Source organism: Chlamydotis macqueenii, chromosome 28, assembly GCF_036417535.1.
Source record: "Chlamydotis macqueenii isolate bChlMac1 chromosome 28, bChlMac1.mat, whole genome shotgun sequence".
NCBI lineage: Eukaryota > Metazoa > Chordata > Aves > Otidiformes > Otididae > Chlamydotis > Chlamydotis macqueenii.
In genome coordinates this window covers 1,639,851-1,662,429 of record NC_141583.1, presented here as the reverse complement: position 1 = coordinate 1,662,429, position 22,579 = coordinate 1,639,851, and the positions used below count along the sequence as shown (strand labels likewise).

Here is a 22,579-nt window from a genome sequence, read left to right as displayed (position 1 = left end):
TCCTCACCCTGGGGTGCTGGAACCAGCCCCCTCCCAGCACCCTGGGGTGCCTCCCACCCCCCTTTGCCCCCCCCACCTGCACAGTTTGGGTCCAAAATGTTCTTTTTAATTATTTTCCAATTTTTTTTTCTTTTTTTTTTCCTTCTTTTTTTTTTTACAGTTAAACCGAGGGGAACCAACCAAGCGATGAACCCCCACCTGCCCCAGCCCCCCCACCACGGGGCAGCCCCCCCAAAACCCGGGATGGGGGACGAATCTGGGAGGGGGACGGGTGGCGACGTCGCTGCGCTGGGGGCCGCACCCTGCCCCCTCCCCCCCCAAACCAACCAAATAAATAAATAAACCCGAGTTGGGGCTGGGGAGGGGGGGGGCAAGGGTCCCAAATTGCTCTGTGTGTCCCCCCCCACCACCAGTTTGGAGGGGAGGGGGCGGCTGGACACGCCCCCCCCCGCCCCATAAGGCTCCCGTGGGAAGAGCAGCTCCCCAAACGCCCATCCCGCTGCCCCCAGTATCGGCTGGGGGGGGTACTGGGGGGGCACTGGGGGGGCTGGAGCCGGCCCCTAACTGTCCGAGGAGCCCCCGTCGCCCTCCTTCAGCTCCTGGCTGCTCTCCACCTCCTCGGGAATATCCTGCATCCGCAGGAAATCTGGGAAAAGCGGGTTAAACCCCCCCGGGTGAGCTCCAACCCCCCCTGCCAGCCACCCCCCCAAACCCGGGACCCACCTCGGGGGCTGGCAGGGGGCGAGCGGTGGCTCCCCAAGGCCTCGTCCTCCAGCAGGGCGTCCAGGGTGTCCTCGCCGTCCCGCAGCTGCTCGGGATCGGCACCCCGGTACTCTGGCTCCTCCCGGGGGCAGGGGGCGAAGGCGGGGTGGTGGTAGGGGAGGCTGGCGGGGTGGGGGCCGTGGCTCAGCTGCTGGGGGGGAGGCAGAGTGGGGTTGCGGGGGGGGGGTCAGGTCTGAGGCCCCGCGCCCCTCAAGCTGTGGGGGCTGAGGCCGGGCGCACTCGTGTCACGCATGAGCACATCCTTCCCGCCCCCTGAGGCCTCAAAGCCGGATCAGCTGAGGCCGAACACACTCGTGTTGTGCTTGAGTGCATCTTCCCCCTACCCTAGGCCCCACATGCAGGCGGGCTGAGGCCTGCTGCACTCGTGTCATGTGTGACCACATCTTTTCACTTGTGCCATCCCCTCCTTGTGCCCCAAACCCTGCTGGGCTGAGGCCCGGCGCACTCATGTCGCGCATGAGCACATCTTTTGTCTCCTGCCATCTCCTCCTTGTGCCCCACACCCCGCTGGGCTGAGGCCTGCCGCACTCATGTCACGCGTGAGCACATCTTTTCACTTGTGCCACCCCCTCCTTGTGCCCCAAACCCTGCTGGGCTAAGGCCCAGCGCACTCGTGTCACGCAGGAGCGCATCCTTCCCGCCCCCTGAGGCCCCAAAGCCGGATCAGCTGAGGCCGAGCACACTCGTGTCGTGCATGAGCGCATCTTCCCCCTGCCCTAGGCCCCACACTCCGCTCGGCCGAGGCCCGCCGCGCTCGCGCCGCGCGTGAGCCCACTACCTGCGGCGGGGTGAAGCTGAGATAGAGCGCGTCTCCGGCTGGCAGGCTCCTGCGCCGCGGGTCGGCGCCCCGGCGCCCTCGCGCGCCGCCCTCCTGGTGCGAAGCCCGCCGCGCTTCCTCCAGCTCGCGCTCCAGCCGTGCCCGCTCCCGCTCGCTGTCCCGCAGCCGCGTCTCCAGCGCCGCGGCCTCCTGCGCTCGCTCCTGGCAGAGCTGCCGGCAGCGGCCCAGCTCCTCCTGCAGCAGCCCGTGCTGCCGCTGCAGCAGCGCCAGCTCCGTCACGCCTGGCTTCTCGCCCCCGCGCGCCAACGCCGCCGCCGCCTCGGCCGGGGTCACCTGGGATCCGCGGCGCGGGGGCTTCTCGGCGCCCTCATGCAGCTGCAGCTCCAGCAGCGTGTCCTGCTGGCTCGCCAGCGCCTGCGGGGCGGGCGGGGGGCACGGGGGTGATGGGCGGGGGGGTGGTGGGTGTGGGGTGGGCTTAGGGGTGGGCTTGTGGCAGGTGGGATGCAGGCAGGGGGGATGCGGGCAGGGGGCTGGGGGCTGTGGGGGTGGGTGGGCAGAGGGTGGGTAGGGGACTGGGGGCGGGGGGCACGGGGGGGGCATAGGGCTGGATAGCGGGGTGGGCAGGGGATGGGCGGGGGGATGTGGGTGTGGAGGGTGGGCTGGGGGCTGTGGGTGGGGGGGTGGGCAGGGGGCTTTTGGAAGGGCAGATGCAGGCAGGGGGGATGTGGGCAGGGGGCTTTGGGCAGGGGGCGCGGGCAGGGGCTGTGGGCAGGGGGCTTTTGGAAGGGGGGATGCAGGCAGGGGCGATGTGGGGAGGGGGCAGGGGGCTTTGGGCAGGGGGCACGGGCAGGGGCTGCGGGCACGGGGTGCGGGCAGGGGCTTTAGGCAGGGGGCGTGGGCAGGGGGCTGTGGGCAGGGGGTGCGGGCAGGGGCTTTGGGCAGGGACTGCGGGCAGGGGGTGCAAGCAGGGGCTGTGGGCAGGGGGCGCGGGCAGGGGGTGTGGGCAGGGTGCTTTGAGCAGGGGGCTGCGGGCAGGGGGCGCGGGCAGGGGGCGTGGGCAGGGGGCCGCAGCCTTGCCCCCCGTCCCGTCCCCCCACCGACCTGCAGCCGCAGCAGGAGGCCGTAGAGCGTCACCAGCCGCTGGTTGATCTCCTGGGGAGGGGGGGCCGGGTCAGTGACCCCCGCCCGGCCGGCACCGGCAAACCGAGGCACGCCGGCCCCGCGGGGAGGGGGCTGCGCTGCGCCCCCCGCCCGCGCCCCCCTTACCTCCTGGGGTACCCTCAGCGGGAGCTGGTTGCCGTTCCCGTCCTGCAGAGAGACAGCGGTGACACCGCGGGGGTCTCGCCCGGGGTTGGGCGGGGGGGAGCGTCCCGTCCCCCTCCCCGTCCCCGCGCTCACCCGCTGCCCCGCGTCCGCGTCCGCCCTGCAAAACTCCGGGGAGCCGTTGAAGCTTCCGGCGTCGCCGTCTGTGGGGGCGGGGAGAAAGAGGGGGGTCAGCCCGATGGTGGGACCCCCGGTGGGGCGCAGCCCGCCCCCATCCCCCCCGTCCCCGTCTCACTGCTGGCGCAGCTCTCGGCCTCGGCGTGGTTATTCTGGTCCCGGTCGCGTCCGGCGCCCGTGAAGATCTCCCTCAGCCGCTCCACTGCCGGGAAGTGCGGGGTGAGCCCCCCCGGGCCGCAGCGCGGACCCCCAGCCCAGCCCCCCACCTCCTGCCCCCGTGCCTCAGTTTCCCCACGCACAGCCCGGCCGGCCCGGAGCACGGCGGCTGGGCGCTTTCCGCCCGTTACCTTCCCGGATGGCGTCCTGCAGCAGCTTCTCCCCTCGGGAACCCTCGGCCGAGTCGGAGCGGAACAGGGGGCGGGGGGCCAGGGGGGGCGCGGGCTCCTCGCAGCCGCTGGCCAGGGCCAGCATGTCGGCAAAGAGCCCGACCTTCTCCTCCAGCAGCGCCGAGATCTTCCGATCGTGCTGCAAGATCCGGTCTGCGGGGCGCGGGGGGGGTCAGCGGGGAGCGGGGGGGGGTCAGCGGGGAGCAGGGGGGGTCAGCGGGGACACGGGGACCCCCACCCGGCGGCACCCACCTCTCAGTTTGCGTAGGGAGGCTTCGATCTCCGTCTCGATCAGGGGAAATTCCTGGCGGCTGGGGCAGCTGGACGGGACGGGACGGGGTGGGGGGGCTCAGAGCCGGGACCCCCAACCCCATCACACCGCCTCCTCCGTGCGTCCCCCCACGCCGCACCCAGCGCCGCCCGCATCCTGCCCGACGGCGCGCGGCCCCCGACCCACAGCCGCGCCCGCCTTCCCCCTCCCCATCGCCGCCCTGCCGCCCGTGGGGACCCCCAAAAATCGCGCCCCCCTACCCCGGGGGCGGGGGGGGACGACACTCACAGGCTGACCGCCTGCTGGATGACCTTCATCCAGTTGTTGCGGTCGTCGCGCGAGGCGGCGTGGACCTCGTACATCTCCGGCGGCGCGGCGCTGATCAGGAACATCCCCTTCTCCTGGTTGGCGATGTCCCGCACGATGAGGTTTTGCAGGGAGATGACGGCCGGTTTATCCTGCGGGATAAAGCCGCGGGGTTGGAACGCCGGCCCAGCCCGGCCGCGGCGTGGTGGGGGGACGAGGACGCGGGGGTCCGGGCGGCGGCCCACCAGCATGGGGAAGGTGTATTTCTGGTCCTTCTCTTGCAGGAAGATGAGGACGTCGGTCATCAGCAGCACCAGGACGTCTGCGAGGGAGCGCGGGGACGCCGGGCGCTGGGGTGGGCGCCAGCGTGGGGGGCGTCCCGTCCCGCCGAGCCCCGCAGCCCCCTCGGTCCCAGGGCTGCTCCCACATTTGGCCGTGGAGGGGGAGGGGCCTCCCGGCACCCCTGCGCCCTGGCACCCTGATCCACGGGAACCCCCATCCCCTGGTCCCCCCGTCTCACAGCACCCTGGACCCCCAGCATCCCCGTCCCCTGGCACCCTGGACCCCCAGCACCCCCATCCCCTGGCACCCTGGACCCCCAGCATCCCCATCCCCTGGTTCCTGGGAACCCCCATCCTCTGGTCCCTCCACCCCAATGCACCCTGGTCCCACAGCACCCCCACCCCCTGGTCCCCCCATCCCCTGGTCCCCCAGCACCCCAATCCCCTGGCACTGTGGACTCCCAGCCTCCCCATCCCCTGGTCCCCTCATCCCCTGGTCTCCCAGCACCCCAATCCCCTGGCATCGTGGATCCCCAGCACCCCCATCCCCTGGTCCCCCAGCACCCCAATCCCCTGGCAGCATGGACCCCCAGCACCCCCATCCCCTCGTCCACCAGCACCCCCATCCCCCGGTCCCCCCATCCCCTGGTTCCCTAACACCCCAATCCCCTGGCACCCCTGTCCCCCCGCTCCCTGCGCTCCCCACCTTTGAAGCGCCCGGCCGCCGTTTTCCAGAGCATGCAGCCGCTGTGCACCAGCTTGCGCCGCAGCAGCTCGTCCTTGCCGAAGACGCCGGCGCGGCTCTCCCAGGGCAGCTGCACTTTGGCCCGGCCGTCCACCCGCCGGTAGACGTCCCAGAGCCGCGCGCTCATCTCGCAGGCGTGCACCTCCTCGTTGACCGAGGAGATCAGCTCCTTCACCAGCTTCAGCGCCCGCGACAGGTCTGCCGAGTCGCCCTCGTTGTCTGCGATGGGGCGTTCGAGGGGGGGGACGCGGTCAGGGCTGGACCCCCCGCCCCGTCCCAGCACGGGCAGCCCCCCGCGTCCCGGCGTTGCCCCGCTGACCTTTGGAGTTCTTCAGGATGCGCTCGATGAGCACGGGGTACTTGGTGATCCTCTGCGTCACCAGCAAAATGCACTCGGGCACGCCGTGACGGCGCAGCAGCGGCGACCGCGTCATCCTCTGGTCGGCCGGGGCGGGGGGCGGGGGGAAGCAGAGGGCACCCCGTTAGCGGCGGTCGCCCCCTCCCCGCGCTCGTCATCCTCGTTAGTGGCGGTCGCCCCCTCCCCGTGCTTGTCACCCCCGTTACGGGGCGTTGGGGGGAGAAACGCGCGGTAGGGGAAACTGAGGCACGGAGTCAGCCGCGGGGTCTCCTGCAAAGAGACCCCCACGCCCACCCCGGGGGGGATCCGGGCCGCCGGCCGCTCACCCGGACGAACTGCTGGAAGCGCTTGTCACGGGCGAGCAGGTCCTTGTACTCCTTGACGGCTTTGGTGTGCTTGCTGCAGAACTCCGAGTAGGCTTTCCTCAGCTGCTCCGCGCTGGCACCCGAAAACTTGGGGCGGGGGACGGAGACGAGGGGACGTCAGCGAGCCCGGAGCCCCCTCCCCGGCGCCCGCCGCGGCCCCGCGCTGTCCCCACCTGGTTGACGAGGATGTCCCCCAGCCGGTTGATGACGAAGTTCTTGTTGCTGTCGCCGGCCAGGGACTCGCGGCGCCGCTCGAGGAGCTGGGCCAGGAACCGCTCGTGGATCTGGCCCAGCTCGTCCACGCAGGGGAAGATCTTCTGCACCGTGGCTGGGTCCACCTGCAGGTCCTCCAGCATGGCCTTGCGGAACATGTTGGCCATGATCTTCAGCGTGCGGACGTGGTGGATCTCCGTCTGGATCAGCTCTGCCGCCGGCCGGGACGCGTCAGCGGCGGGAAGCCACCGCGGCGGGGCCCACGCCACCTCGCCCCGGCCCCACCGCCTCAGCTGTCCCCCGCCTCTTCGTCCTCAGCCTTGCGCCCCCTGCCCTGACCTTGTGTCCCCCATCCCTGTGTCCCCTGCCCTCTCCCTGTCCCCCATCTCTACATCTCTGACCCATTTGTGTCCCTACCGTGTCCCTGCGTCCCCCGTCCCTGCATCTCCGCCCTGTTCCTGTGTCCCCTACCCTGTCCCCATGTCCCCCACCTCTTCATCCCTATTCCTGCATCTCTGACCCATCCCCGTGTCCCCTCCCTGTCCCTGTGTCCCCATCCCTGTGTGCCCTGCCCTGTCCCTGTCCTCCATCCCTACATCTCTGACCCTGCATCCTGTGTCCCCTGTCTTGTCCTGTCCCTGCATCTCTGACCCACCCCCGTGTCCCCTTGTCCTCCATCTCTTTATCCCTGTTCCTGCAGCTCTGCACCCCCATCCCTGTGTCCCCTGCCCTGTCCCCATGTCCCCTACCCTGTCCCCATGTCCCCCATCTCTACATCTCTGACCCATTTGTGTCCCCTGCCCTGTCCCTGACCCCCATCCCTGCATCCCCTGCCCTGTCCCTGTGTCCCCTGCCCCATCCCTCCATACCCCCTCGCCCCGTCCCGCCACGTCCCCCCACGTCCCCCACGGCCGCTCACCGTAGATGACGTCCTGCCGCTTCATGACGTCCATCTTGTGCTGCTGCAGGTAGCTGTTGTCCACGGCCAGGCTCCAGGAATCCGCCTCAAAGTCCTTCCCGTCCGTCTCGAAGTCGCTCATCAGCTGGTTGAGGATGACGTCGGGGCCTGCGGGCGGGAGGAAGGCTGCTGGCCCCGCGCCTCATCTCCGCGCACCCCCCAACCCCGCGGCCCCCCGCCCCGCCCGGCCCCCCCACCTTCGTCGATGAGCGACTCCACGGAGAGCGTGCGGTTGCGCATGTTGAGGGAATCCGTGGACTGGGACAGGATCCGCCGGATGCCCAGGGGCGACTCATCGTTCAGCGTCCTGGGGAAGGGGGGGGAACGCGATGGTGACAGCGCTGGGGGAGCCCCCGGAGCCCCCCGCCCCGTCCCCCCGTTTCCCCACCGCTTACCCCGCGATGTTGGTGGTGGAGACGCTTTTGGAGAGGGAGAGGGAGGGCCGGCCACGGCGGGGCCCCAGCAGCGTCTGGCGGAAGCTCTCCGAGGGGTAAATGGCCGAATTGGGGCGCTCCCGGACGGCGGCTGCGGCGGGGGGGGGGCACAGCGGCAGGGGTGACACCCCAAACCAGCGTCGCCCCCGCAGCCGGGATTGGGACCCGGCGAGGGGGAAGGGCCGTCCTCCCCCACCGCCGCCCCCGCGCACCGCACCCCACTCACTTTTATTGCGCAGCGAGACCGACTGCAGCGCCGAGCTGTTCTTCAGCAGCGCGGCTTTCTGTTGCTGGGGGAGGGAGCGCAGGCGTCACGGCGGGTGTCACCGTCCCCATGTGTCACCATCCCCCAAAAAAAACCCCCCCTCCAAAACTGGGAGCGGCTGAGACCGGCCAGCTCGTGTCACTTGTGCGCTCACCTTCTGCTTCACCTTGGTGCAGTTGGGCAGCGTGTCCTTGCAGCGGTTGTGGATGGTGACATTGCAGGCTGGGGGGGGACACAGGGAGAGGTGACGGCACGGCCACCCCCGCAGAGCCCGGGGAGGGGACCCTCCCGCCACCCCCATCCCTCAGGAGCCGCCAGCGCCAGAGCGACGGCAGCAGATGCCGGGAGAATCCGGGCGGATGCCAGAGCCGCAGCTGCTGGGGAGCAGCTGAGCCGTCGCGGTGCCACCAAGACCCCCCCACGCCGGAGGGACACGGTGCCCCGCGCCACCCCGGTGCCGCTCGCCGGCTCCATCGCCCGCACCGGGCGAGCTGCAAGGAGCCAGCGACGCCGCTTGCTTTGCCGGGATGCGCCAGGCCGGCACACCGGCCTTTGCCAGAAATCATTTCCACCGGCAGCCCTCCCGCTCTCCGGCACAAATCCGCCGAGCCGAGCGGCCGCTTTCCAACGCGGGGATCGCCGTGCCCAGCCGGCAAAACCGCCCCGGCAAAACCGCCCCGGCAAAACCACCCCGGCAAAACCACCCCGGCAAAACCGCTCTGGCAGAACCGCTCTGGCAGAACCGCCATGGTAAAACAGCTCCGGTAAAACCGCTCCGGCAAAACCCCATTGTAAAACCGCTCCGGCAAAATCGTCCCGGCAAAACTGCCGTGGCAAAACCACCCCGGCAAAATCGCCATGGCAAAACCGCTTCGGCAAAATCGCCATGGCAAAACTGCCGTGGCAAAAATCACCGTGGCAAAACCACCCCGGCAAAACTGCCGTGGCAAAATCGCCATGGCAAAACCGCTTCGGCAAAACCGCTCTGGCAAAATCGCCATGGCAAAACTGCCGTGGCAAAAATCACCGTGGCAAAAATCATCCCGGCAAAGCCGCCGCGGCCGTCTCCGGCACTCACTGGGGCAGATGAGCGCTTCCTTGGCCGTGATGCTCTTGTTGCAGGCGAAGCACATGGTCATGCCGGAGACGGTGATGGTGGTGAAGAGGTGGCCGTTGGTGTAGCGGGCGTCCTTCTCCTTCCCCTCCTTCATCTTCTCTTTCTCCTTGCTCTGCCCGGAGAGATGCGACGGGCGCCTGACGGGGCTGCGGCACGGCGGGCGCCCGCCCGGCGCAACCCCCGTTTGTTTCGGGATGCGGCTCATGGCGGCAGGGACCCGGGGTCCGCGCGGGACCCCCCGCTCCCCACAGAGGTTCAGGGGGTCCTGCCACCCCGAGGCGGCGAGGACGGGGAGCCGAGCGGCTGGGGAGAAGCCACCCCGATCGCTCCGCTCGCCCGCGCTTCCCATCATCCCATAACCATGACAACCGGATGGCTGCGGGAGAAATCCCCCCCGCCCCAGCACGCGTCCCCCCCCCCGACACCCGCAGCCGCCAGCCCCAATGGGGAAGAGATGCGGGGGCCGCGGCGGGGAGGGGGTGCCAATGCTCCCCGGCACCCACGGGGGCCTCGCCGCAGCATCGCCGCCGGCAGCCCCGCGCCTTCCCACCTCCTTTTTTTTTTTGCCCAAAGTGGGTATTTTCACCCTTTTTCCCCCAAAAGGGGGGCTGGGAGGGCAGCTGCCCCCCATGGGGATGGTTCTGGGGGTCCGGTTCGGGGATCGCCGACGGCTCGTCGCGCTTCTCCCGGAAAAGGGGAGCCAGCTGCCGTCACCCCCAGCGTGTCGAGGCCGACCGCTCCCGCCTCGGGCCCCCCCGCGCCCCGGCCGCCACAGAGCTGCCTTTGTGTCCCCCCCTCGCCGCCGCGGCACCCGGCCGCGCCTGGCACCGAGGCCCCCGCCGAACAGGCCCTCTCCGTGCCAACCCCCCCAAAACGGCGCTACGGGTCCCCAGCCCCCCCTCCCCACGGCGCAGCGATGCCAAGGGGGTCCCGGTTCCCATCCCCTCTCCCAAAATCCCCCGGGAGGGTGGGCGAGAGGCTAAGGGTCCCCCCAGAGAAGCTGGGCGGGTGAGGAGGAAGGTGAGGAAGACCACGGGAGCCCACGGGACAGGGGTGGGGGCACCCCACAGCCGCCGGGAGAGGGGCGCAGGAGCAGGAGCACCCCCGGAGCCCCCGGACCCCGGCCCAGCGGGCAGCGAGCAGCGCCCACCGAGCTGCCGGCCGCATCTGCTGCCCTGGGCCCCTGCCGCTCCTGGGCCGGGCTCTGCTTTTCAGTGTTGTTGCTTTTTCTTTTATTTTTTTTCCCTGGCCTGGTTGTTGTTGGGTTTTTCTTTTTTAACTTCTTTGCCTTTGTTTTTTGCTTTCCTTTCCTTTCTTTTTTCCTTGCCTTTTTTCCTTTTTGTTTTCATTTTTTTTGGTTTGTTTTCCTTTTTCTTGTTTTCCTTTTTTTGTTTCCTTTTTGTTTGCTTTCCTTTTTTGTTTGTTTTCCTTTTTTTTCTGCTTTCCTTTCTTTCCTTTTTTTTTGTTTTTGCCTTTCTAATATTTTCTTTTGCTTTTGAGTCCTCTGTTTTTTCCCTTTTCCTCTGTTTTTTTCCTTTTCCTCCGCTTTTTTCCCTTTTTCTCTGCTTTTTTCCCTTTTTCTCCCCTTTTTCCCCTTTCCCCCATTTTTTCCCCTTTCCCCCCATTTTTTTTCCCTTTCCCCCCATTTTTTTTCCCTTTCCCCCTTCTCCCCTTCCCCCCCCCCGGCTGTGCCCCCCCTGGGCCGCCCGCAGGAAGCCGCCAGACAAAGGCGGGAGGTGGCGAATTCTCTTCCTGCCGCCGCCCCCTCGCCCCCGGCCCGTCGGGATCCGCTCCCTCCCACCGGCTCCCCCCGACCCGGACCCCCCCATCCGGGCCCCCATCCTGCCTGGGACCCCCAACCCAGACCCTCACGCTTCCTGAGACCCCCCCCACTCGGACCCTCATCCTGCCTGGGACCCCCAACCTGGACCCCAAACCCCCAACCTGCACCCCAAGCTGGGGGATTTCTCCCCCCATCCGGACCCCCACCCTTCCTGGGACCCCCAACCCGGACCCCCAGCCCACATCACACCTGGGTTCCCTGCATCCAGACCCTCACCCTGCCTGGGACCCCCCCCTATCCGGACCCCCACCTTCCTGGGACCCCCAACTCAGACCCCCGCACCCTGCCTGGGTCTCTCCCATCTGGACCCCCACCCTTCCTGGGATAGGACCCCCCACCCCACAAAAGCCACACCGGACGGGGGGGTGACGGGCGCAACTGGTGACGGTGCCATAAAACCCCACGAGGCTTTGGCATCACCCCTGCAAGTATTTTGAGGGGGAGGGGCACACGCAGCCCCTCACTCAATAGGAGCGAGAACACATGCTGGGGGGATCGGGGGGCTCGGAGCCCCGGGGGGGGCCACCGAGGACGTGGCAGCCCCAGTGCGGGGCCGGGGCCACCGCCGCCGCGACGAGGGGTGAGCGGGGGCGACGGCAAGCCCCCCCAAAACACAAGAGGCGGCTGGGGGTCCACAACACAGCCCCCTGCCCCCGCATCGCCCCCCAACCCACCGAAACCCCGACCCCCGACACAAAACCGGGTGTCGAGCCAAATCCCCCGCCGTCGCGTGCTGTGGCTTCCCCGGGCCGGGGCTTGCGGAGGGCCCCCCCAAAATCCCACCCGCTGGCGGGGAGCAGAAAGTTGCTGGGCTGTAAATAGAAAAACGGGGGTTTTTGGGTGTTTTGGGGTTTTTTTGCGGTTTGTTTTCCGGCGCGACGCCTACGGCGGGTTTATTTCTGCTGGCAACGCCACGATTTCGCCCAAGATAGCCGGTTTCTTTTCCTGCGCCAGCCTCCGGAGCTGGAAAACTCCGACCGGACCCAGGCGGGAGAGTTTTGGGGCGATGACAACCCCAGCTGCCACCACCCCATGGTGTCCCCCCCCCTAAAAAAAATAAAAAGCCACTTGCGGCATCACCGCATCTGCTCTGTGAAGAGCAGGGGTGGTGCGGCGGTGGGGGGGGCAGCCCCCCGAAAAGGCTGACCTGGGTGATGGATGCGATGCCCGAAATGGCGTCAGGGAGCGGCGTCGGTCCCCCTCCTCGGTGGGGACCCCCCCTCCGCTTGCCACCCCCGCTGCCGAACAAAGCCAGCGCCGTCCTCGCCGGCGTGGCAACAAAAGATGCCGCCGTGCCGGGGCCGAAACCATGCGGGGGTCCCCGGCGGCTCCTTCTCCCCCCAAAAAAAAGGGGGTGCCCCCCTCTCCCGGTGCACAAAAACCCCTTTTTGCCCCCAAATTCGCCCCCTCTGCGGGCTGAAGCCACCAGAGGAGCGAGGCTGCGGGTTTGGGGGGGTTCAGCCATGGGGGTGCGGCGTGGGAGCGGAGGGGACCCCCCCTCTGTTTTGGGGGGCTCCTGCTGCAGGAAGGGGGGTGCACACCGACAGCCCCCCCCCCCCAGCCCAGGGTGGGGCGAGCAGAGCTTTGATGAAACTTTGTTTAAACAAAAACCGCCATTGCCCCCCCCCCCACCCCGCCCCGGCCGGCGCAGGAACCAACAACCACTTCCCCCCCACCCACCGCCGCCACCTCTGCCGGTCCCCCGCCAAAAACCCAGACCTGGGGGCCGAGCACCCCCATGCCTGCTCAGACCCGACAAACTCGGCGCACGCAAGGCCGGTTCACGCCACGTGAGCTGGAGAAGCGCCGTCGCGGCGGGGCGGGGAAGCGGTTTTCCCCCTCTCCCCGCCGAAAATCCTCAGTTTGGGGTAAACTGAGGCAGGGAGCGGAGCTTCGCACGCCCGCCTCGCGCACCCGCCCGCCGCAGCACAAAGCCCTGGCGCCAGCTGGGCCCCCCTGCTTTCGCCCCCCCCCGCCCTCGCCCACCACCATTTCGCCACGCCGGGGCGATTGCCACGCGCGATGGCAGCCGGCCCCCCGGCCTCGCACCCTGGCCAAGGCAGTTGACGGGCACGCGCTCTCCCGCGGGACGGTGGCCGCGCCCCGGTTTCCCCGTGGCCGGCGGGGCTTTGTCTCTGGCGGGCTGCGGACGAACGAACCGGGGTGGGGTCGGGTGGGGTGGGGGGGGTCTCCCCGCTTCGCTCCCAACCCCCTTTGGCAGGGGGAGAAGGCGTCTCCTCACCCGCCGCGCCGGAGCTGGAGGGCGTCCACGCCGCCAAAAGGCCTCGGGCTTCGGTGGAAGCGAAGCTGACGGGGCGAGGGCAACGGAGGAAGTTTGGGCCGTTGCTTCGCCAGAGAAGAAGAGGAAGAAGAGGAGGAAGAAGAAGAAGAAGAAGAAGAAGTTGTTGTTGTTGTTGTCGTCGCTGGGACGCCAGGCGGGTCGCGGTGGTCCCGGCCTGGGCGTCGAGGCGCGGGCGGCGGGACGGGTCGGGTTATTGTCTTCCCAGGAGACCCCGCTGTGCCACGGGGAGCGGCTGCCAGGGGGTCCTCGCCCACCTCCCTGCACCCCTCCCCTTTTCTGGGGACACCCCCGACGTGCACCCCGCCACGAGCACAGATTTGAGCATCGCCCCTGCAACCCCCCCTCCTCACCCTGGCAGGAACCCCCCCAAACCGCCCCCACGCGGGGCAGAGCCCCCCAAGATGGGGGGGAGGGACCTAAGCAAGGACCCCCCCTCCAAAAGGTGGGGGCGGGGGGGTTGGGGGGGCTGCACCGCTCGCCCGGACCCACCTGGACACGATCGCTCCTCGCCCGGGCCAACGACTGGATGCGGGACATCGCCCGGGGGGGGGCGGCTCCGCGCCCCTCCCCGCCCCCCGGCCCCTGCCCGCCCCGTCCGGTACCGGCCCGCCCCGGCCCCGCCCCTGGGGGAGGGGCGTGCTGCCCCCCAACCCCACAGCGCCCCCCCCCCCCCCCCGCGGGCCTTTGTTTGGGATCGGCAGCGTGGGAACGGGGGGCACTGGGGGTCCGGGAGTGGGTGATGGGAACGGGCACCCTGGGGCCACTGGGGATCCGGGAATGGCTACTGGGAACGGGCACCCTGGGGCCACTGGGGATCTGGGAATGCCTACTGGGAACGGGCACCCTGGAGCCACTGGGGATCCGGGAATGGCTACTGGGAACGGGCACCCTGGGGCCATTGGGGATCCAGGAATGGCTACTGGGAATGGGCACCCTGGGGCCACTGGGGATCTGGGAATGGCTACTGGGAACGGGCACCCTGGAGCCACTGGGGATCCGGGAATGGCTACTGGGAACGGGCACCCTGGAGCCACTGGGGATCTGGGAATGCCTACTGGGAACGGGCACCCTGGAGCCACTGGGGATCTGGGAATGGCTACTGGGAACGGGCACCCTGGAGCCACTGGGGATCCGGGAATGGCTACTGGGAATGGGCACCCTGGGGCCACTGGGGATCTGGGAATGGCTACTGGGAACGGGCACCCTGGAGCCACTGGGGATCCGGGAATGCCTACTGGGAACGGGCACCCTGGAGCCACTGGGGATCTGGGAATGCCTACTGGGAACGGGCACCCTGGAGCCACTGGGGATCTGGGAATGCCTACTGGGAACGGGCACCCTGGAGCCACTGGGGATCCGGGAATGGCTACTGGGAACGGGCACCCTGGAGCCACTGGGGATCTGGGAATGCCTACTGGGAACGGGCACCCTGGAGCCACTGGGGATCTGGGAATGGCTACTGGGAACGGGCACCCTGGAGCCACTGGGGATCCGGGAATGGCTACTGGGAACGGGCACCCTGGAGCCACTGGGGATCTGGGAATGCCTACTGGGAACGGGCACCCTGGAGCCACTGGGGATCTGGGAATGGCTACTGGGAACGGGCACCCTGGAGCCACTGGGGATCCGGGAATGGCTACTGGGAACGGGCACCCTGGAGCCACTGGGGATCTGGGAATGCCTACTGGGAACGGGCACCCTGGAGCCACTGGGGATACGGGAATGGCTACTGGGAACGGGCACCCTGGAGCCACTGGGGATCCGGGAATGGCTACTGGGAATGGGCACCCTGGGGTCACTGGGGATCCGGGAATGGCTACTGGGAACGGGCACCCTGGAGCCACTGGGGATCCAGGAATGGCTACTGGGAACGGGCACCCTGGGGTCACTGGGGATCTGGGAATGGGTGATGGAAACGGGCATCCTGGAGCCACTGGGGATCCAGGAATGGCTACGGGGAATGGGCACCCTGGGGTCACTGGGGATCTGGGAATGGGTGATGGGAACGGGCACCCCACCATCACTCCGGATCTGGCCCTTGGGAGCGGTTCCGGATGACACCAGAGTATCCCCGGAGCGGTGCCATCGCTCTCGTGCCTCAGTTTCCCCTCCCCACACCTCACATCCCCCCCAGGCGACACCAACCCCACAGCCTCCAGGCTGGGATCCCACAAAGAGGAAAATCCCATGGGATTTCAATCCCCCGTCGCCCGGCCACCGCAGGACTCCTCAGAACTCCCAGTTTCGGGGCAACGCATGCATCCCGACCCCGCGTTGCAGGCCCAGCGTCAGCCTTTTTTCTCAATTTCCGGGCTTTTATCTCCCAAACGGAGCAAATCGATGCCGGACCCTGCCCCTTGGTGAGCTGCTCTGGGGGTGCTGATGCCCCCCCGCCAGCTTTTGGAGGACGGGGCAGAAAAAAAGCTGCTCTCCCCTCCGGATCCCCAGCGACGGAACGTTGGGCTGAAGGCGATATTTCAGAAAAATTTTGCTTTTTTTCCCCTTAAAACGCCGGGTTTGAAGAGGCCCCAGTGCTGGGCTAACCTCGAGCCGGTTGAACATTAACTCTCCGGCTGGGAGAAGCCGGGATTTATCGGATTTATCCGGCTCGCTGCCGGAGATAACGCTACCGAGGTTGCCAGGAGAACCAGAGCCACCGGCATGGCTCCGCGTCCCGACGCAACCTGGGGCTGCGGCCAAGGGCAGGTTTTTTGGGGACCCCAAGCGTCACCCGGGGCCGAGCCCCCCGCCCGGCGGCGGCGGCCCATGAGCGCAAACGGCTTCCGTAAGGAAACAAACGTCCCTTTTCTCCCCCGTTTCCAAGCCCGGCGGCGCTTGAGGCTCACTGAGGGGACGGGGATGCAGCCGCGCGGGCAAGCGGAAGGGAGGCCGGCGGCCCTCGGCGTAACGAGTAACCGCCAAAAACCGCCGCTCGCAGCCCCGACTTCCACGCAAGAAGTCATCGCCGGCGGCAAAGGGAACGGCGTGCGGCCGTGCCAAATCCAGCCCTGCCAACCTCTCCCGCGGGAAACGGGTGGGATGCACCCACGCAGGGTGGGGACGGCACCCACGGGGACAAGGGGAAGCCAGGGCAAAGCCATCAGGGTAGGGGGGGTAGGGGGGAACCAAACCACACCCCACGACCCCAAACCTCGCGGCCGCTCTGGCTTTGTTGGCGACGCCCGCGGCCGCCAGCCTGGCGCAGGCTCGTTCCCCGTGGCCGAGGCCGGGGAACCGTGGGCCCGAAAGCAGAAGTGAACCCTGGCGAGGCCGCCCCGAGCACGCGGGGGGCCGCGGTCGCGCTCCTCCTCTCACCCGTAGCCGGATTCCTAATTTCTGATTTATTTTTTCCCCGGGTACCAAGCCGGGCTTTGCTTCTGCTCCCCCCCTCCCCGGCCATAACCCCAAAACCGACAGAGGGAAACCCCGAAGGCGATGGCGCGGCGCCTCGCCCCGCGTGGCGGGGCCCGATCCGGGTGCCGGAAAACCCCGCCAGCATCACGTGGGGGCAGAGGGCAAAGGGGCAAGCGGCGGTGGCGGCTCAGCCGTAAAAAGTTTAAAAAGTTGGGAAGGGAAGAGATGGGGGTGATCTGGCTGCGGACAGGACCCCACGGCATCAGGGTCGGGGGGGGAACCGCGTTGTCGCTCGCCACGAGGCCGGCCCCCCCCCCGCCACCGGCCTCTTGCCAAATCTGCCGCCGGGACACAGTCGCCCCGTGGGTGCCGGATCCTGGAGGTGCCCCCCCAGCAGCCCCCCCAGCATCCCGCCCTCCATCCCCCGGCAAGGGCAGGAGCCCACCCAGCACCCTCGGGCGCTCAGGCGAGACCTGCTGCAGCGACGACGGCCCGGGACCCCCGGCGGGACCCCCGCGGGCGAGCCCTCCCCCCCACTCACCCTGGGCGCAGCGCGGCCGTACATGGCTGGGGCTCCCCGGGGGCTGGGACGGCGGCGAGACCCCGCGGCGGGGCGGCGGCGAGCGTGGCCGTGGCTGCTGGGATTATTATTTCTTCCTGAAATAGCACGGTCCCTCCCCTCCGGCGGCCTCCCCGCTCCCCACGGCCAGCGCCCAGCGCTCCCGAACCCCCACGGCTCCCGCTCGTCCCCCCTAAATTGGCACTGGGTGCTGTCTGCCACCCCCCCTCCTCCTCAGGGGTCGCCCCCACCAGTGTCCCCCGTTACGCCCCAGCGCGGTGCCCCAGGACCCCATCGCCCATCCCTGCTTGGGACCCCCCAAGCCACGAGCACCCGCGTGACCCAGGATCTGGCCCATCTCCCCCCGCCATGGGGTCGGATCCAGACCCCCGCCAGCGCTCCCAGCCTTCCAGAACGCCCCCCTCCCGCCCCTCCCCGGCGATTTTTTGCCAAAACCGCAATTTCGTGAGAGCCCAGCCCGAGCGGCCCTTTCCTCCCGCTAAATAAAAACAGCCACAACCATAAATCCCAGATTTAGCCTCATTTTCCAGCCCCGGCGCGGCGCTCGGCGGGGTGGGACGAGGACGGAACCGTCCCGACCGCGGGGGTCCAGATCGCGCGGCTGCGCCGGGGCGGCTTTTGGCCCCCTCGGCTCCGGGGGAGCGGTGGGGGGAGCGTGGCCCCCGTGATGATGTTAACAGCTGGCCCCTAATCCGGAGGCGGCAGGATGAGATCAGGGGGCCGGGGTGGGGGGGGGGCGGGGGGAGGAATTAACGGCTTCGCGCGGCGGCAAAGCGCCCCAGAAATGGGCGGCGAGGGGGTGGACGGCGACGGCCCCCGTGCCCCCGGGACGCTGCCGTGCCTCAGTTTCCCCCAAGCTCTGTGAGAGGTGGTGCCCCCCCCCTCGCCACGACCCCCCCGTGCCCCTCGCTGCCCCACGGCCACTCGGAACCAACGGCGGCAACCGGCGCCCTACGCGCAGGCGTCACTCGGGGGAAACTGAGGCACAGGATTGGGGGGCTCGGGGGGGGGAGCTCGGCCGCCCTCCGAGCTGGGAAAGAGCCGGAGTAAAAGATCCCAAAATGAGGGAATCGCTCCAGGAAACGGAGCGGAGGGGGCCTGGGAGGTGAGCTCAGCGCGCAAACAAGCGAGCCCGCCGCCCGGAAAAGCCTCATTTCCTCAGCCGCGGCGAGGCCTAGGCCCTGGTGGGCACCGTCCCCCACCCCACGGCGGGCAGGGGTCCCCCCCCCGCCCCGTTACGACCCCTGCCTCGTCGCCGCCGGGGCAGAGCGGCTTTGCCACCCGCGCCCCTCACCATCCCGGCCGCGCCCTCACCACTCACCGTCCGGCTCCGGATGCAACGCGACAGCCTCGACGCAGGGGAACCGGGACGGTGGGGGGGCGACGGCAGCGTCACCGAAACCGCATTGGGCGGGATCTGGTACCCACTGGGCAATCGCCTCCTTCCCCCAGAGCATTTTGACCCCCCAAAATATGAAAAACCGGCGCCAGACGGTGCCAGGCAGCAAAGGGGAAACTGAGGCACGGCTTCCCCAGAGGGCAGAGCATCAAATGAGCCCCCCCCGGCCCCATCGCCACGTTTTCGGGGAGCGAATCTCCCCGCCACCCCCTCCCCTCTTCCCTCCCGCCCCCCTCCTCCCCAAATTACCTTCGTCTTCCCCGTCATCCTCTTGATGAAGCTGAGGGTCCGGCCCAGGGGGGTCTCTTCCCAGCTGCGGCTCCCTGCCTCCCCCGCCAGCTGCCCGCAGCTCCCGGCGCCGAAGCTGCGGGAGACGGAGGATCCAGCCGGGACAATCCCCCTCTGTCCTTGGCCTCCGCGGGGCCGGGAAACGGGGAGGAGCGAGCCCAGGCGCCCCAGCCCCCCGGCTTCTGCTCCCCAGCTGGGGCGAGCACAGAGCCCCTTCTGTTCGCCCCGCGGGGTGCCGAGACTCCCCCCCCCGCCGCCCCCCTCCCCAAATCCAGGCCGGCGGCCACGGCCCCTCCTGGGTGACCCCCACCGGAATACGGGGAGCGGGGCGGTGGTCCCGCTTCGGAGGGGTGCTAGGGGCACCCACTTTCCTGGGCGGTCCCGCCCGGTTCCTCAGGGACGCCCCTGCGGAGGGGACGCGGCACCATCGTTTTCGGCAAGGCGGTTGGGGGCCAGCTCGTCCCCGTTCCAGTCCTCGCTCGTCCCCGCGGGGCTCCCGGGGGCCACCGCCTGCCCTAATGAAGACGGGAATGGGCTGTGACAGGCGCCGGGGGCCGCGCGGCCGCCACCGTGCCCCTGCCAGGACGAGGGGGACACCGGCCCCTCCAGCCTGAGGGTCCCCGGGGGTTTTGCTCCCGCTGAACCCCGACGCCAGGAACGAGTGAAGTGTGTCGGGTCTCAGCCTGACCCCGTTGCACGCCAGCCATCCCGGCCCCTCTCTGCAGCCGCAACCAAAAAAAAAAAATTAAAAAAAAAAAATCCCCGTTTGGGCTGATATTTTTCTCTCTCGGGGCTCTCTGCTCCCTGAGCTGCCTCCTTCACACCCCGGCACGGATTCCACCGCGGCCCCCTCCCCACTCACCCATTGACCAGGCTCTGCCGCGAGGCGAAGGGCGAAATTTCTGCAACGGCAAAAGAGAGGCGGATCAAAAGCGGGGCCCAAGCGCGGCGAGGGAAGCCGGCTCTTTTGGTCGGCGAAGCCGCTGCCGCCGGCCCAGGGCTGCCGCGGGGGCAGGACGAGAAATAATTAACTTTGGCGGCAGCGCCATCGATTTTGGGTCGTTGCGAGGGAGCGGGGACGGGGACGCAGCGCCGGAGGGGGTGCGAGGTGGGGGGCTGCCACCCCGCTCCAACCCGGGGGGCACGTGTGTGCTGTTACTCACCGTCCGCGTCAGGCAAGCTGTCGATGACGCCGAGCGATGCCGATTTGGCGAGGGCGCAGCCGCTGGCGCTCTGCGTGGCCCTGTACGGCGGAAGCCCCCGCGCATCCTCCTGCCAGCGGCGACGGGGTTGGCGCTGGGACCACCGGCTCCTGTCCCTGCCACCCCCTCTACCCACCCCCGGCCAGGGCCCGGCGCGTTTGCCGGTCCCCGGGATGGCGCATCTGCCCCCGTGCCGGTGCCGGACGGGCCCTGGGCTCGTGGCCGGTTTGTTTTCCCCTTCCCACCATCGATCCCCAAAATGAAGCTGCTCCCGGAGGATAATGCAGCGTGGGCAGGAGCATGCCGGTCCTGGGACGACGGCAAAGCCACTCAGGATGGGGCTTTTTTGGGGTCCCCCGCCCTCACCCAAGCTCTGCCCCTGAATCCACCCCCCGGCTGCGGGATGGGGCACCCTGGGGTGGCAGGAGGAGGAGGAGGAGGAGGAGGAGGAGGAGGAAGAGGGGGCTCCTACCTGCGCCCGCCGCACATCAGCCTCGTCCTCCTCGTCCTGGGAGAGCAGCGACTCCAGGTCGTCGTTGCTGTGGAGGAGGGGGGCTCGCCGGGGATCCCGCCGGTGCCGCCCCAGCCCGTCCAGCTGCTCGGCGCTGGAGCCCATGTCGGCGGGGCTCAGCCCTCTGAGGCTCACGCTGCGACGGGGAGAGCAGGACCCTCAGCTCGGGGTGGGGTCCCCCATCCCCACGGGGTGAGCAGCCAGCTTTCGGGTCAGGACAAGGGGTGCTGGCCCCGGGGACAACGCACCCCGAGCCCCGGTGCAAGGGCTGGGCTGGGGACACCGGGCAGGCCGCCGCTACCTGAGCTGGTCGTAGCCGGGGACCCCGCGCAGCTCCTTGCCCGGCTCCCAGCTGTGCCGGCGGAAGGGATCCCGCGAGTGGACGGAGGCGCGGAGGGCGCAGGATCGCCGCAACGGTACCCCCCAAAAGCTGTCTTCATCCTCCTCTTCCTTCTCCCCCTCCCAGCCAGCCTCCACGCCGGGGCTGGGAGCGGCGACGGGCTCCAGGGCCGACATGCAGCGACGCTTCCGCCCCGGGACCCCGCGGAGGGCACCTTCACAGGGACCCAGGAAGAGGTCGGGACCTTCCATGCCACGCTCAGGCCTGGACGCTGCGGGAAGGAAGGAGTGGAGGCGTCGGGGGGCGGCCAGCTCCGCCTTGGCGCGGGGCATGCAATGAGTTGGGGGGTGGGGGGTCTCAGCCGAGCTCTGCAGACCCCCAGACTGGTTTTGCGGCCGCCCTTAGAGCTTTAAAGAGCCCCAAAAGCTCACGGTGGCCGTAAAGAGACGACCTTCCCACCTGCGTCCCTCCCACCCCGGCACTGACCTTGCCGAGCCCCACGCGCTGCGGCGGGGCCCCCCGACCCGGGCAGCGCCAGCGCGGCGACGGGGAGGGTTCCCAGTCCCCCCCCGGCCCCCAGCCCTGCACAAACACGGCCGGGGGGGGGGGCCGCAGCTGGCGGGGGCGCGCAGGAGCACCCGCTCGAGGCCCAGCGCCCCGCAGCCGGTTACTCATTAAGCGCCCAGGAATTTGGCTGGGACCGGAGCGGCTCTTCGGCGGTTTGGGTGGGGGCTGAGCGGCGATGGGGTCCCGTCTCCCCAGGGGGACCCCACAAGGATGCCGCCAGTCCACTCAGCCACAAAACCCCCAAATTTCCACCTCCTTGGGGGGTGACGCATCCCCCCACCCGGAGTGGCCATCCCTCGGGAGAGGAACGCTCCAGTTGCTTCGCCGGGGAGGGGGACCTGGACTTCGTCTGGTGGCCCCTGTATGTCCCAGTCCCAGCATGGCAGCAGGATGAGACCTGGGGAGGTTTTACCGTGGCCATGCCCCACCCCCCCCCCCGAAATGGCCACACCGGGCTGGGGAAGCCCCCAAGGATCCCGACACCCCCTGAGCACCCCGGCACCCCAGGACACGTGGGCTGCTGGCCTCAAGCGACCACAAAAGGTCACTGTGGGGTGCAGCTTTCAGCCCCCCAAACCCGTCCCCCCATGGTGCCCGCTCCCTCCATCTCCAGCCTGGACCACGCTTCCCCCCTCCACCCTAAACAAAAATCTGGCCTCCCGCTGCCCTCAGCAGGACGGAGCCAGGGCTGCAAAACCCCGACCCCAACGTCCAGCCCCGTGCTCCAGCCCACGCCGCTCACAATCCCCAAATCCCACCGGTGCCCGGGCCTGGCACATCCTTCCCTTGGCGCTGCCCGGCCCCGACTCACCCCGCTGCGCCCGAGCCCCCCGGGCAGCTCTGCCCCCCCCCAGCCAACCCAGCTTGGGACAAGGAGGGAAATGGGATGAGCTCACTGCTTTCCTGTTTTTACATTCCCGACCCAATCAGCTGATTTTTAAAAAAAAAAAAAATCCCGCTTTCCTCCACATCTGCCCGGGACCGGACCAGAAGCGGCGAGCGGCTTTGCCATTTATTTACCCCCCCGGTATTTACGGCAAAGCCAGCGTCCGTGGCGCGGCGGCACTTCCGTCACCGATAAGCGCAGCTCCGCGCAAAGGCACGCGAGGCGGCCCGCTGATTTGTGGGCTCCCGCACTCCCACAGGTGTCAGCGCCCAGAAGAACAACCCGGATGGCCAGGAGCTTCCCGGTGCAAACCCAGCCTCCTGAGTGGGGATGGGATCCTGCAGCCACATCCCCCAAAAATGAATTGTGACCCCCCCCCCAAATGCATCGGTGAGAGGTGGGCTTCTCCGGGCAGGAGGCCAGCACCGAGCCGGCCTTAAGGTCCACGTTTGTATTTCAATCCCCGCAAAACGTCGGTGAGGAGGCCGGGGATCCTGTTACTCCCGAGCTGCGCTCACCGATGGGAGCAGGGACTGCGGCACAACGGCTCGGCCTGGCCAGGGGACACGGACTTGGGGGGAGATGCCCCCACCCAGCCCCTCTGCTC

The 22,579-nt window shown here is 68.9% G+C and overlaps 1 protein-coding gene across 10 annotated transcripts; it reads right to left on the bottom strand.

Moving 5' to 3' along the window:
• Positions 1-174: 174 nt before the first annotated feature.
• ARHGEF2 (Rho/Rac guanine nucleotide exchange factor 2) lies at positions 175-20,758 on the bottom strand. Of its 10 annotated transcripts, none has more exons than XM_086768616.1 (26): positions 20,481-20,758; positions 20,141-20,315; positions 19,630-19,738; positions 19,329-19,368; positions 18,428-18,542; positions 8,662-8,812; positions 7,738-7,805; positions 7,545-7,608; positions 7,280-7,409; positions 7,082-7,191; positions 6,846-6,992; positions 5,887-6,137; positions 5,675-5,800; positions 5,310-5,427; positions 4,952-5,209; positions 4,210-4,286; positions 3,947-4,116; positions 3,640-3,707; positions 3,349-3,540; positions 3,120-3,203; positions 2,960-3,027; positions 2,828-2,869; positions 2,663-2,713; positions 1,562-1,975; positions 724-910; positions 176-646 (listed from the first exon to the last, which is right to left on the bottom strand). In XM_086768616.1, the coding sequence occupies exons 1-26, from the start codon at positions 20,693-20,695 to the stop codon at positions 561-563; spliced, it is 3,516 nt and encodes a 1,171-aa protein (XP_086624742.1). In that variant the 5' UTR covers positions 20,696-20,758; the 3' UTR covers positions 176-560. The 10 variants fall into 10 exon arrangements, with proteins under 10 accessions (XP_086624743.1, XP_086624742.1, XP_086624741.1 ...); XM_086768615.1 differs by having other exon boundaries at positions 724-913; positions 20,481-20,753; XM_086768624.1 differs by lacking the exons at positions 18,428-18,542; positions 19,329-19,368; positions 19,630-19,738; positions 20,141-20,315; positions 20,481-20,758 and adding exons at positions 12,786-12,889; positions 13,335-13,397 and having other exon boundaries at positions 724-913.
• Positions 20,759-22,579: the final 1,821 nt, after the last annotated feature.

Bases quoted from the DNA above. Each gene is read 5' to 3' on its own strand.
- ARHGEF2 (XM_086768615.1), bottom strand. From the start codon at position 20,695: ATGTCGGCCCTGGAGCCCGTCGCCGCTCCCAGCCCCGGCGTGGAGGCT. The intron at 19,739-20,140 runs GTAGGAGCCCCC...CGCCGCTGGCAG, and splicing joins CTGATGTGCGGCGGGCGCAG to GAGGATGCGCGGGGGCTTCC. The intron at 7,410-7,544 runs GTGAGTGGGGTG...CCCCCGCCGCAG, and splicing joins GGTCTCGCTGCGCAATAAAA to CCGCCGTCCGGGAGCGCCCC.